We start from the raw sequence: 13,954 nt of genomic DNA, 5'->3' as shown, positions 1-13,954 counted from the left end.
TGCCCACTCACTCTTTTTCATGAATTTGCACTTAGTAGCAGAGCAGACAGAACTTTTTAAACCTACCTGGATAATACCTGCTTCTCCTGGGAGAAGATAACTGAATTACCGAGAAATTCAGTTCAATGGCTTCTATGATGTGTAAACATTTGCTGAAAATTATTAGAGCAGAGCTGAAGAGTAGTGGATTTTGTTTCCTTAAGTAGTTGTGCATGTCCAGCTGAGAGTTTTCAGGTGTTCTCCGTATCTCACCTTCTCCCTTTTACATCATGTGCAAAATGGATAGAGGTTCATCAGGCAGTCTCAGCTCAGTACCCCTCATTCCCTTCCACACCTCTGAATATTCACTGGGCTCTACAAAAAGACCTCCAGAATGTTATCAAGGAGTTCTAAGAAGTTACTCACTTCAAAGTGAGTAACAATATATGAAGACAAAGCAAAAACTTTATGTAAGAGTCTCCTGTATGCAAAACTGTCTCATAGTTCTGCTACTTTTGTTTTAGCTGTGCCAAAGAGCAGTTTTGTTGCCAAAGCATTATTTTGGAAGACCATTAAGGGCAGTTCACGTCTTTAGGGCTGAAAGCCAAGCAGTGTTGATAGGCTCAGGTAATGTTACTTTCATCTTTTTTGGGTTTGGATTTACTGACCTTGCTAGAAAAGAGAGGTGAGGTACGGGTTGGTCTTTCATGGCATAAATTATACCACAGCAGAAGTGAAATGCCACTGGACTTCACCTGTGAGCATGGTTTGCTAAGAGACCTTTGGTTATATCTTCTTGGCCCAGAAAACCCACCTATAAGGCAAGAGTAAGGTTGTTACTGTGGGGAAAGAAGACTTAGTTTCAGTGATAGCTGAATCTTCCTAGTTAGAACTCCATCTCAGGTACAGTCTTTTCCTGGGCAGGTATAAAGGCTATGCATGTTTAGGGAGCTGGATTCTCTGCATGGGGAGGGTGTCTCCATGCAAATCCTCAACACTGCCTGGGGCACAAGAAAGAGCACTTGACAAATGAACAGATTCTTTCCTCTTCACAGCGTGTATCTGTACTTCTCTGTGCAGCTTCGTGTTAGAGACACATGGGCTAGAATTAGCTGAACTGATGGAGATGCTAATTCCAATGCCAAATGCAATATTGCTGTGTTGGCCGGTTCAAAGGTTGCACCAGACAGCACTGCTCAAAACAGCACCCTAATGGCTCTGCTGCTGGCTCAGAGACCTCTACACACATCTGCAGGCATGCCCTTAGATTGCTCTGGGTTTCAGAGGGACATTGAACTAAATGGGAATACAAGGAACAGATCTAAAAGCACCTGAAAAGCAACAGAGTTAACTGGTAAGTAGATGATGTTTCATTAGCCACAGTAATCCCAGATCTCCAAAACAGCATGTTAACTGCAAAGTTACTCCAAATCTCTGCAAAAGATGTCCATGGTTGTTGTATGAAAAGGATTGTAAAAGCAGGTAAGAGATGTTTTGTTTCACCCTGTTCTAAAGCTGGTCATCAGGTCCCGTCTGACTTTCGACAAAGTAGTTTTTCTTCAGCAGTCTGGTTAACCTGTTTGGATTTCTAGAGCTGGTTCTTGTAGGACCTGGAAGATGCTATCCTAAACAGGTGGATAACTTTGAAAGTTTGGAAAAAAGTTGATGGATAATTCACTTCTCATGTTTCTTCCCTTTTAGTAAGATGGAGATTATACAGAGAAGGGACTGTGCTGCTGCGGAATGAGCCTATGGTAACTAATTAGGTCTCATCAGGTCTGCAAAGGCATCCTGTTTGCAGCCTTATGCCAATGCACTGTAACCAGTGAGCCAAGCTGAATGAGAGTCTTGTGGTATTTTAGTGGGATGTCATAATAGATTGACCTTCCTTGCACTTGCTGCAGGAAGTAGTATTCATGCATGGGTCAGTCCTTGCAAATAAATTTCTTGATGTTTGCATAGAAATTATCTGCTTGTCATTATATTCCCTGTGTTGGCCCTTGTCTGTGGTATGTGACATGAATTCATTTCTTGGCTGTTGAATTTAGGGAGTGTATTAAAGGAGCCAGAGTAATATGTGATGAGCTGTAATTAAAATTACTAATGCATGTCAATTCCTTTCCTTCCTTCTGCTTTCATTTACATTCCTCCTGCAGACTTGGTTCACTTTGCTGAGTGAGCCAGAGACCCAATGTTGACTGGAAACAGTGATTTTTGCTTTCTCTAGCACAGTTGCATGGGGAAATAAAGTTAGTGAAGATCCTCCCTGAGGTGTTACACTAAGGTGTTACACTAAGCACCAGGAAAAGTCTGTGGCTTGTGGCTGGCCTGCAAAGCTCTGGTGTGTGGTTGTAGTGGCATCATCAGTAGAACAGATCTATCTGAGTGGTAGTTTTCATAGTTGGTAGCTGGACCAATAATGACAGAATGGTTTGGGTTGGAATGGACCATAAAGAGCATCTCGTTCCAACCCTGTGAGCAGGGACACCCTCCGCTAGACCAGGTTGCTCAAAGCTCCATCCGGCCTGGCCTTGAACACTTCCAGGGATGGGGCATCCACAGCTTCTCTGGGCAACCTGTTCCAGTTCCTCACTATTCTCATAGTGAAGAAATCATGTTTCTTTGTTCTGGTACAGTCTTTTTTTCCCATCTCATCTCTTCTTATGAAAGCATCTATGCTTTAAAATGGAGATGTTTAAAGGATTCGCCATTTTATGTTGTATTATCTTACTAACAAATGCAGAAGCTATTTTTAGTGATGCTGGAAATTGTTGTTTGGTGTTTAAGTATGGAAGTGAGTTACCAAAATCAAATATTCAGAGATACCTAAAGCATCTTGATGAGAACAATGGGTGCTTGAGTAAAGCTCTCCATTATGCTGGGCACAGTCAGTGTATATTTCATTATCTGTTGTTAGAGAAATATATTAGTGGCTCTGTTGCAATTCTAAATGACTAAAAAGCAGTTTTGCTTGATAGGGAAAAGAAAGGAAAATCATATGCTAAGACTTACTGTGCCAGCCTTCTGCGGTAGGAAATTAAGAATTTGAATGGATCATGCTGTTGTAATTGTGTGGATTTGGGGTTCTGTTTGTTTGGTTTGGTTTTTACTCAGCCTCATATTTTTCTTGAGGTAGATGAATGTCAGAATAGCCTGTTTGAGGCTGTAAGGAATTACAGGCTGCACAGAGAGAGAAATTCCTGCCCAAAAAAATATTGCTCAATGGCTGCACGATCTTGTGAACATGGGGCTTAAATGGCGTCAGGGGAATGTAAAGTAAGAAAAAGAAAAGTGAGTATTGCACATTCTACATGTCTGATTCTAGTGAGCTTTGCCAGGTGCAGCTGAGGTACTGCCGTTATGGCTTGGATCTGGGTGTCTCACCTGGAAACAAAAGTACTGACTATTAAGTAGGGGTGGGAGAGATACTCCCATGATAATGCTCATGCTTCCTACTATGATGTGTGTTTTCCTCTTTCTCAGCTTGTCTCTCCCTATTAGTTTATGTGCTGGCACTTGCTGCGGGCGAGGATGGACTGAGGGATACTCTGCCAATCTCCAATTTGCATGCATGTGCTTTTAATAAGCTCGTTTTCCACAATCTGAAAGAAAAAGGAAAACTTTCTTCTGTCACACAGCGTGTTAGCAGAAAACACAGCATAGGCCAAAAGCAGTTGTATACTGAAACCAATCTCAGGCTTCCTTTTTCCTTTTGTCTTGCAGAGGCAGGGAGTGGCCAAGATTACGTGACGTCCGAAAATCAGCTGCTCTACTACCCGAGTATCACCTATGCCATCATTGGCAGCTCTGTCATTTTCGTGCTCGTGGTGGCCTTTCTTGCCTTAGTGCTGCACCACCAGCGCAAGCGCAACAATCTGATGGCGCTGCCGGTGCAGCGCCTGCAGCACCCCGTGCTGCTGTCCCGCCTGGTGGTCCTCGACCACCCGCACCACTGCAGCGTCACCTACAGCGTCAACAACGGCATCCAGTACGTGGCCAGCCAGCCCTACCACAGGCCAGGGGATCTGGACTCCCCACCCTCCTATTCAGAGGCCGTGCTCGACCAAAGGTACGTACGGGAGCTGATTCTGGGCCCTCCAAAGCGTCACTCTGCTGACTGCAGCTCTGGTAATCTGTGCTGCTGCCCCCCGCTTATTGCTGCTTCTGACAGAAGTTCAGTGTTGCACTTCTGTTGCCTGCATATTTCAAGTAAATCTGAGCTCCTTCTGTGTATGAAAAGTTCATGGTCCTCAGGTCCTGTTACTGGTATTAAAGGGATTTGAGGCTAACTCCAGTCATGTCCTCTTAGCACATGTTGTTGGTTGTAAGATACTGAGAATGGCAGGAGAACGTATCATTTTTCTAGTAGTGATATCCTGTGCCAGTCTGGAATCAAAATGTGAAAACTGGGTTTGGAGTTTCACCAAAAAAACCCAGCTAAGGTGAAGGTCATAGCACTGAAAAAATATTGCCCTGTTCATTTATAATAAGTATATAAAGGTGAGAGAGTTCTTCAATTCTTGTATAAAGAAATTGTGTCATTCTTCTGCTCTGCACTGCTTTCCTTTCACCAAGAAAAGAACAGAACTCTGGAACGGAAAGAACTCGTCTTAGTTTAAATAGCTGAAAGTGCTTTGAAGTCTGGTGTGGGTGTGGCTTGTTTATGATGCTTTTGTAGTTATGGAGTTATGACACTGTTTTTATTTGTAGATAATTAACCTTCATTTTAACCTCTGTCTGTAAAGCCTTTCCAAACAAAACTTGTAAACAGACATCCCCTCTACATGAAAAGGACATAGTACAAACTTTAACAATTCCGATTATTCACTATCACCCTGTTGGTATTTTTAGTACAAACTGTAGGATTTAAGAATAATAGTAAATTCCTATTCTCTGCTGCTTTTGGCTGCAGGTCCCTTGTCTTAATGTTGACTTTCATAATAATGGTATCTTTTCATTGTTAAGGACAACTAAATGAGCAGGTGTCCAGACTGTAATCAATTCTCACCTGAGCTGATAAAACCATCAGCAGTTTTGGAGCTAATTGCCCCCAGGGCCTGTTATCAGTCTGCTCAACCCTTCAGCTACTTTATGTGCTTGCTATCAGAACCACAGAACAGTTTTCCTGAATGCAGTACTCATCTTGCCTGTACCTACTTAGCAGTTGCCCTGCATGTGATCTCATGACAACCAAAGTGATTTGTCAGTGTGGAGAATTCAGTTTGTTATTTATTTGTGGACTGTAAGCCATTAATCTCTGTCACTTAGTGGAGGTTTCCTTGGAGCTTTCTTCTGTTCACGTCATCATCTATAGGTGTAAATCCACCACTTAATGTTATTTCTGTTAAACTTGTTTTCTCTGGTGTAAATGTTAAACAGAAAAGTTCTTTACCTCTTGCACAGCTGGCTTTGAGCCAGCTTTGTTGAAGTCCATAGCCAACTAACTCAGCGTGTGGATTGTTGAACAGGTTGTAATTACTGTGTTGCACCTTGGCCAGAAACCTTGCTTCCCAGTGGTGGTGTGGATATTTTGAAATGACCCGAATGATGTAGGAAGGTCTGAGATCTCTTGATATGTGTCATAATTGAAAAGCTGAGAAATGCTGTTTGCTTTTTTCATAATTGGAATACCATGTACTATCTTCTGTCCCAATGTTTCCAGTAACTTCTTACTCTGTTGTGTGTCTTACAGCAGACCACCTTGGTTTGACCTTCCTCCACCACCTTATTGTTCCGAATCGGAATCACTTAACCAGGCGGACCTTCCTCCTTACCGCTCTCGGTCGGGAAGCTTGGCCAGCACAGACACCCCCATGGCAGAAAGTCCTGTGGGCACATCCGACAGTTGGACGAGAGATGTCCATGGCAGCATGGATGGGCACAGAACTCTTCTGGAGAGGACAGTAGATCAGAGTGATTCTCTGCTCAGCCACATTGCTGAAAGAGAAGTGTAACTGCTCCAGTAGTTGGGATGGCAGGAAGGCATTTACTGTGTCTGTGTGGGTTAATCTGCTGTGGCTAATAGGTTTCAGGGGGACATGTGCCTGAATGATGACTTGGTTTGAATTCACACTGAGTTAATACTTGAATTCAGCATTTTGGGCTCATCAAAGGCAGAGCAGGGGGGCTAAACCTAGAGTCACATCAGCTCTCCACAGTATTTCTGTGAGCAAGTTCTGGTTCAGCAAGTAAGAGAAACATCAGTGCTTTGTCAAAAGAACTGATGTGCTGTATTTATTGAACTGCTTACTGTATATGAATGTATATATGTGTGTGTATAATATTTACAGAAGTGGTGCACGAGAACTCTGCCAGAAGGACTCTTGTTTTCAGACTGCCTTCCATTCTGTCCACGTGGGAGCTGTTTCTTCTTACTCTCTGGTGTCAACTGGTGGTCACTGAAGCACATGAGAGGCAGTCATTCTGCTTGGAGGTGTGGTGCCCAATGCCAGCCGCCTGGCAGTGCCCAAATTGCAGAAAATCTCCTACTTGACCCATCTCTGCATAGCCTGGAACATTCTCACTGTGAAGGAGTTTTAAGCTTGTGAGGATGCAACAACTGTAACTAAGCAAGGGGTTTTTTTCCAGATGCCAGTATTTAGGCCATATTTGCATAGGTTGTCTCAGCAACACCACAAAGGTTGGTTTATCTGTCAAATGTCAAGGCTGAGTACAGAGGCACTGAAGCTTCTCAAAACAACAGAGCAAGACTTCTTTTCCTGTGCGGCAAAACATTACTCCATGTGTTCCCTCTTAAAAAAACCCCACAACTAAACAACAAAACAAAACCCAAATTGTTCCAGCTAAATCTTCAACACCAAAACTGGTGTGAGGCAAACACCCGGCACAGAAAGCTTTAATGTCAGTGAGTAGTTTGTTGTATTTGTAAAATAGCTGAAAGCAGGCAGGTCATGCAGTGAAAGGCGTTGGCCTTGTCATCCCACCTCCATCATGTATGTGTACATGCATGAATACATGTGTGTAATGCTGTGTGTGGGTATGTGCATAGTGTATCACGTGGGTGTAGTTCTTCTGCACCACAAGAACTCTAAACTGTCAAAGTTTTGGTTTTGATAAACTCATTGGTTTTTACAGAGTTTACATTATTCATATTCATTTGGTTAAAATCCTAACTTCTGCAGATAACCAGAATTTATTTCTGTCTGTTCTGTCCTGAGTCTTGTCATGGTCTCCTGTCAGATGTGTTTCAGTGCACCTTGTTGAATCACCCATGTGAAAGCACCTTGGAGGTAAAGGTATTCAGAGTAGCAAGAGGGAAGAAGCTAGGAATTTAAATGCCACTGCAGTGCTGTGCTTGTGCTCAATATAGAGAAAACAACGTCTTTCTCTTGTCTGAGGGGAAAATTGCCTTGAAAAATTATTAATATTTGTCTATCCCACATTTCCCACTCCTTCTGTGTAAAAGAACAGTGTCATTAAATAGACCTTGCTGTTTAAAAGAAGTGAAGGAAGCTTGACTGCCCACACCTTCTGCTTTCTTTCTCCCCATCTTTCTAAGGTAGACTCTTTTGCCCAGAGGTAATATGCTGAGAACCCAAGAATTTGGAGTGTAGGTAAGGGAACAACTCAAGTTCAGTCTCAGTTCTCATAAATACACCTGAATTTTTAGGGAGGCAGGGGGTGTTGTTGGTTTGGTTATTTTTCCATTTCCAGCTCTGGAGTCTGTTGCCACGATATGCAAGAGGCAGGGAGAGATTTACAAGCACAGGTCATTCCAGGACTGAGGACATGGTGGGGTGTCCTGGAGAATTCTGATACTGATGGGCTGGGCTGATTTTGGAAGCAGATGAAGGGCTTTCATTACAGGCTTAGGCAGCCTGTGGTGAAATGCATTGCTGAAGATGCTCTTAGGTCCTTGCAAAGTAATGTGCAAGAGTGGATCTGATTTCGTGCTTGCTGAGAACTCAAGCAATGTAGTTATGCTGTCCTGCACAAAGCAGGATTTAGCTGTATTACTGACTGACTGAGGTCATCAGCAGACTGATGTCTGCACAGAGCAGACAGTTATTCTTTATTTTACAGGTAGATCAGACTCAGGTACATGAATGAGTTAATAGTACAGGTGGGTGCAAGGACATCTCCTGTGGTCACTGGACCCTGCTGTCCCTCTGGCCTTTCATTAAAGTTCTTCTTGGGCTCCGTAAGAGAGCTGTGTTACGCTGTATGAGAATTAACCTTAATAGTTTTCTGTTGCAGTTTTAGAAACTTTATACTGCTCTTGAAAACATACCCTTGAGGAGTTTGCAGTAGCTTCATTGTAATTGGGTATGTTTTAAAGTGGCCAAAAGCTGTATAGTGAAACAAAATCATTGTGTCCAGTATCCCTCAAACAAGCCTTGCACAGGCAATTGCATTTCCCCATGTGTATTCTAAGACACCAAGAGTGTGTGCAACCCAAATACTGTGTGCCTATGGCATCTGAAAAACATTGCCTTGCGTTGCTAACAAGTAGGAAAAGAGTGAATATAGCCTGTTTCTTCTGTCTTCTGTGTCAGTCACTGTCATATATGTACATATATATATATATATAAAAAAAAAAGATACTCTTCCAGGATGTATATATTCATGTAATTTTTGCATTAAGATAATCCATTTGGACTTTACAAAAAAAAAAAAAAAAAAAAAAAAGGAATAAACATTCTAAATGGTGTGATGTTTTCCCTTCCAGCTAAGGGTGTATTTATCTTTGTAAAGGAATCTTCTAGTTTATGAGAACACAACTTAAAAGGAGATTGTGCCTTTCTGTTTGAATGTTGATTGGAGAGGCTGTTACCTGCATTTCTGGGTGTTGTTAGGTATCATTGTCTAGAGATCCAAAAAGAGCAACAAGTCTTGTCTTCCTCTTCGTTGTTACTCATGGGGACCACTGAACTTTGAGGACTACAGCTGTTCAGTATCTTGTTCAAAAAAGGCGTGCTAAAACCTGGGGTGACTCGTCTTACTCCAGTTTTCTGGTTTGTAGAACAGGTTTGCTAGGCTGGCTTCTTTGGAAATTGCTGTAGTATCACACAGAAATTGTTTATGATGTGTCACTTCTAGAGTGTTAATACAGCTCTACGCTGCATTATTCAGTGGAATCTTTGGGAAATGTGCTGATGAAATTAAATATTTCATTGGAAATCCTGCAGCTTGTAAGGCTGCAGTTAAATGTTCATCCAATACCACATGATAGGGTTTCTTTTCAGTAGCAGGTAAAATTGGAATTGATCATCCTATTGTTTACAATTGCTCTTAACCTTTTAGTTTGATGTTAGTCATCCAAGAGCTTTCCTTTCTATTTAATGTTTAAACAAATTGATGTTATTACAAAGATCCATTCTTACAAAAGTAAAATCAGTTAAAATTTTCTTCCAGAGCCAAATTCTGTTTCCGCATCTGTAGTGGTTGGTGACCACTGTGTTGAGTAATTCTCAGTGCAGTTGTTAATATATTTGAACAAAAGAGTTTGAAGAAATGACTACTTGAGGTAAATGAAGGCATGTTGAAAAGAAGGTCATTTAAAAATAAACAAATAAATAAAATTTAGGAGTTTTAAGTGTCTGTACCCTCTGCTGAAATCAGAGTGCTGTGTATTTAAAGTTAAGCCATTAGTGATTCTGCTTGATAGTAATCTGAAGTTCCCTGTAAAGCAAATTACCATTTACCTCTCTGGTATTGGAAATGGAAAACTGGCAGTAATGCTTTTAAAAGAGAGCCTGTGAATAATTTTCTTGGCTCTTGTCTGCAGTGACACACACAACAACACCGACTGCATCACAATTTTTAAATAACTCTGCATTCCTTCTTCCTCTACTTCTAAGCCAAATCAGTTTTATTTACAGCACTTCACTTTGATACAGCTAATAGGGCCCTTGTGATAGATTTAGACACTGAGTGGAGGAAAGAGATGACTCTCACTTTAATTAATGCTGCAGCTTGTTAATCTTGTGCTCTTTACTTTTAGACATCTTAGCAAAGACAAATGGTTTTAGTAGATAAGAAAAACTATTAACGATGAAAAGGATGGAGGGACACTGATTTGTGATTTTTAATGAATATTTAAAATTGTATAAATGAAGAAAAAATTTAATGCTGTATTTTTAATGTGGTGATCAAATGACAAGTACTGTTTTTAACTGTTGCTTATTGGAAGCTACTTTGCATATAATGCCTGGAATTAAAATGGTAAGACAAGGGCTTTTCTTGCAGTTCTTACTAGATCTGCAATATTTTTTTATTAACACAAGGTTATATTGCACCCATGGACTAAAATACGGACTGCAGAAAGAATTTCAATACTGTTCTGGATTCTGCCTGAATGTATCCCAGTGCAGGACTGTGGCCTTCATTTGTCTTTTTTTTTTTTTTCCCTGATTTGAGGGGTTTTGTTAACTTGAAATGGAGAAGTTACTTAAATGCTTTAAAGGAGGTTGTATGTTGAAAGCCAACCTTGTCTTAAACTTTGGTAAACTGGAAATCTTCAAAAATGTATTCTGTATTCCTGAATAAAGTTGGTGTTTTAATACTGTTCACAAGTGAGCGTGTCCCCTGTCTCATGAAGTCTCAGTTGTTTTAAAGCCTCCTACATGAGGCTTCTTTTTGCATTCCGTGATTAGTTTTGTTAACTCTTTGTGGGTTTTAAAGGTATTTTTAAAACAAAGTGATATTGGAAACTCACATGTACCCGTATGTATAAAAATATACTGATCCATGTGTGTTCGTATTTATACAAATGAAAATGATTTAATTTCATAACTTCTCATTTTGCTTGTGTTTGTGGCATCAAAGATGAGGCATCTGAGCCAGTTTTGTTGTCTGCTTTGTCGCAAAGCTCTAGAGGCCGCAGCAGAGGTTGGTGCTCTGTGCTGACTGCTGTATATGGATTTACCAACAGAGGTAAGGGGCTGTCAGCATCAGCCTCTCCCTCCCCCCTTCTGCCTGCCACTTCCCCCCCACTCGTGTTGCCAGCACAATGTCCCTGTTTATCTCCAGGTCCGTGATCCACGTGCTGGACGCGTGAGCCAGATTCAAGTGGAGATGCTCCGTGGAGGCAGCGTGCCTGGCTGCAGTCCCAAGTCAGATGCCTCATGCAGGCACCACCACTATCAGGGGAACCACCCAGCCCCAGAAATCCAGACCCGCTTCTTGTCCAAGTCCTGTTAATCAAAGGATTACTGTAAGAAGTACCCCTGATGTTATAAAGTTATTTTCCCAGACTAAGGAGAACTAATTCAAATGTTATGTCTAAGTAGTTGAATCTCTGTAAGTATACAGAGGTTGCCATATCCCACTTCCATGATTGTTCTCCACTTGCTACCTTCACAAAGGCATGCCAGTTTTATTGTTATCCTCATTAATTAAATCACATGCCCTCACTCAGATTCTCAGATGGAAATCTTTGTTTAGTGCTGGCAAACTGCCCCAAAATAGCTGTGGATCCAGAATTCAACACCAGTGGCACAAGGGAGATGGAGCTGTTGAGGCTGCCACAATGGGCTCTCTGCAGGGGAGGGAGTACTGGAGTCTCAGAGCTGGCTCATTCAGTCTCACATCCCAGCAAGAGCTATGCTTGAGCAATGTTGATAATGAATACCATACTCTCCAACTAAGATCCCTAATTAAGTTTTTTTATTCTCTCTGCTTTGATTTGTTTAAAGATCCTAATTTTTACACCTTAAAAATGAAATAGGCAGCAGTGATTTTTAAGAGCAACATCTTTTCTTGATGGTTTGCAGGCACTCTGTTAATCAGTCAGCCTCAGTTATCTGTTGGAGAGAGAACTGAGCAGCTTTTCACTGTTTGGGGAGCTGTAGTCCAAAATTATTTGCTGTTATTAATTGAAGCAAAGACATCTTCATGTGGAAATTCACAGCTCTTCTTTGCTTTTCAAAGAAAAGCTGAGGGTATGTGTACTGCATAAAGCACTTTGGAAAAGTCCTGGATTGATCTCTCTAGGAAATTTACTTTTCTCTTTATCTGCCAAACATACTGTGAATAGATATATTGAAACATGATTCTCTGCTTCCCAAAATCCTGACAGTATTCCTTACAGCCTTATTGCAGGAACCACTGAAGAAGAAGAGGTAGAGCAGATTTGGGGCTGATCTGACCCTTAGTATTTCTGTGGGAATGAATACCAAGTGGTTCACTAGGTGCAGTTTCTTTGATGCTGGATACCATGCAGAAGACCCCCATTCACTGAGAATTGATTTGGGACCATCACTTCCTTTCTGCTTCCCAAGAGCCACTCTACAGGTGGCTTTTTCTTTTTTTCCTAGTCTCATCTTACCTAAGGTTAATTCCTATCAGTTACCCTGAGGTGAAACCTTTCATCTCTCATTATTTGATACTACAGCCTGTAACTCCTTCAAATTTAAACCACTGTTGTTTTCCAGCATAAAAGTGCAATAACCTTCACCTGTGAGGAACAACAGGAGTAACAGCTCATCTTCACCCAAACCTCTCACTTCTCAAGGAGTGCCCTGGCAGCATCAATTTGGCTGAATGAGTCTGAGTCTTTTATATTTATTTGGAACACCTTCTATTGCCTTGACAGATGCGAGTCCTGTTGCAGCACAGGGATGAAGAAGTATGATGTTGTGTTTGACAGAGTAGATTTTTCTTCTCATTTGTTTGTGACAGAGTTATTTTAGAAAATGCTCCAAAGGCTCCTTGCCCAGTGCTGCATCCAAAGTAGCACTATCTCATGGAGGTGTGGGGTAAGGGGAGGACAGGAAGGTTGGCTGTTTAATGTATATGTATATGTGTCAACTGCTTCGGAGATTTCTTATGTGTTCCAGCTCTTGTACCTGAATAAGAAATATTTAAATGCTGCTCAGTAAGTGAATTTGCAGACTAAGGAAGTAGGGTTGATACATGGCTGCTCTTTTGCTAATTTCTGTTTACTCAAATATGATGCATAGTCAAGAGCAAAAATTCTCCATGCATCTGTTGCTGTATTTACTGTTCTCCCTTGGCACTCTGTGCAGAGCAGTGGAGTTAGCAGAACCAATGAATTACCCAAAGTGGATTTGGAGAGTGCTTTGCTTCAGAAATAAGGGAGCTGGCTTACATATCCACTTGCAAGGTGTCATGTTAGGTATACTGGTTAAGATGTGAATTACATAAAATAAAATTGTACCTGAGCTTCTACAGGGAAAAGAAAAAAAAGTGTCAAACCTGTGAATCGGAGAGACACAGCAGATCTTCATCAGCAAGGCCAGTCTAGGAGTTGGCTACAGGTCAGTTAGATATTCCTGCACTGTGAGCCCAGTGGAGCTGCAGGTGCAGCACTCACAGGAAAAAGCAATAGTTGTTTCAGGTTTGGTAGCAGGAGTTGGTCTGTCTGGTATGTGATACCTGAACTATGTGAAAATCATTCTAGACCAATTGTCAGCTTCCTTTGGGAAACTATGTGGAAATTGTTTGGCTGCTTTGTTTAAGTCATGTTTCTCAAGCAGCTAATGACTCTCTCTTCTTTTTTTATCCATTGCAGGGATGGGAGGAAGATTTGCACTGTTTTTAAAGTAGGGACACCTGAGACAGGGAGAGACATCAAAATAAATTTCAGGAATAACAGAAGCTGCATCTTCCAAGATCCAGTTTCCTGACCTCTGGATAGTGCCATCTTATCCATATATTCGAGATCTTTTAAATCCTTTATTCCATTTAACAGAAGATTTTTTGCAGATTTAAGGAGAGAAAAGAAAAAAGAGTTAAGTCTGGATATGCAGGTAACTGTTTCAAGTTCTTTTTCTTTTTGCAAAAAATTCTTGCAGTGATTAAAAAAACATGAAGAAATGTTTGAATTCCTTATTTTCTTCTAACTTTTTAGGTATTTGTTAGCCCTATTATTTCTGCAAACTCATTGAAACAGTTACTCGGTATAGCTCTTCACATGGAAGAGGACTTTGCTCTAGAATAAGGTTGTGGGCTGGATCTTCACCTAGAATAGGTATTTCTGTAGGTTTCCATG

The 13,954-nt window shown here is 41.2% G+C and overlaps 1 protein-coding gene across 3 annotated transcripts in view; it reads left to right on the top strand.

The window, feature by feature from the left end:
• Nucleotides 1-10,514, top strand: part of LDLRAD3 (low density lipoprotein receptor class A domain containing 3) — a 109,172-nt gene extending 98,658 nt beyond the window's left edge. For 2 of the 3 annotated variants that reach the window (XM_039552973.1, XM_039552972.1), the window contains exons 5-6: nt 3,703-4,048; nt 5,675-10,514. In XM_039552973.1, coding sequence (XP_039408907.1) covers nt 3,703-4,048; nt 5,675-5,933 — 605 coding nt within the window. In that variant the 3' untranslated portion in view covers nt 5,934-10,514. Of the gene's footprint in view, nt 1-3,702; nt 4,049-5,671 lie in introns of all 3 variants that reach the window. The other variant, XM_039552971.1, reaches the window with a different exon arrangement.
• Nucleotides 10,515-13,954: the final 3,440 nt, after the last annotated feature.

This window comes from Corvus cornix, chromosome 5, assembly GCF_000738735.6.
Source record: "Corvus cornix cornix isolate S_Up_H32 chromosome 5, ASM73873v5, whole genome shotgun sequence".
Taxonomy (NCBI): Eukaryota; Metazoa; Chordata; class Aves; order Passeriformes; family Corvidae; genus Corvus; species Corvus cornix.
The sequence above is the reverse complement of the archived record's forward strand: the minus strand, read 5'-3'. Positions and strand labels throughout refer to the sequence as shown.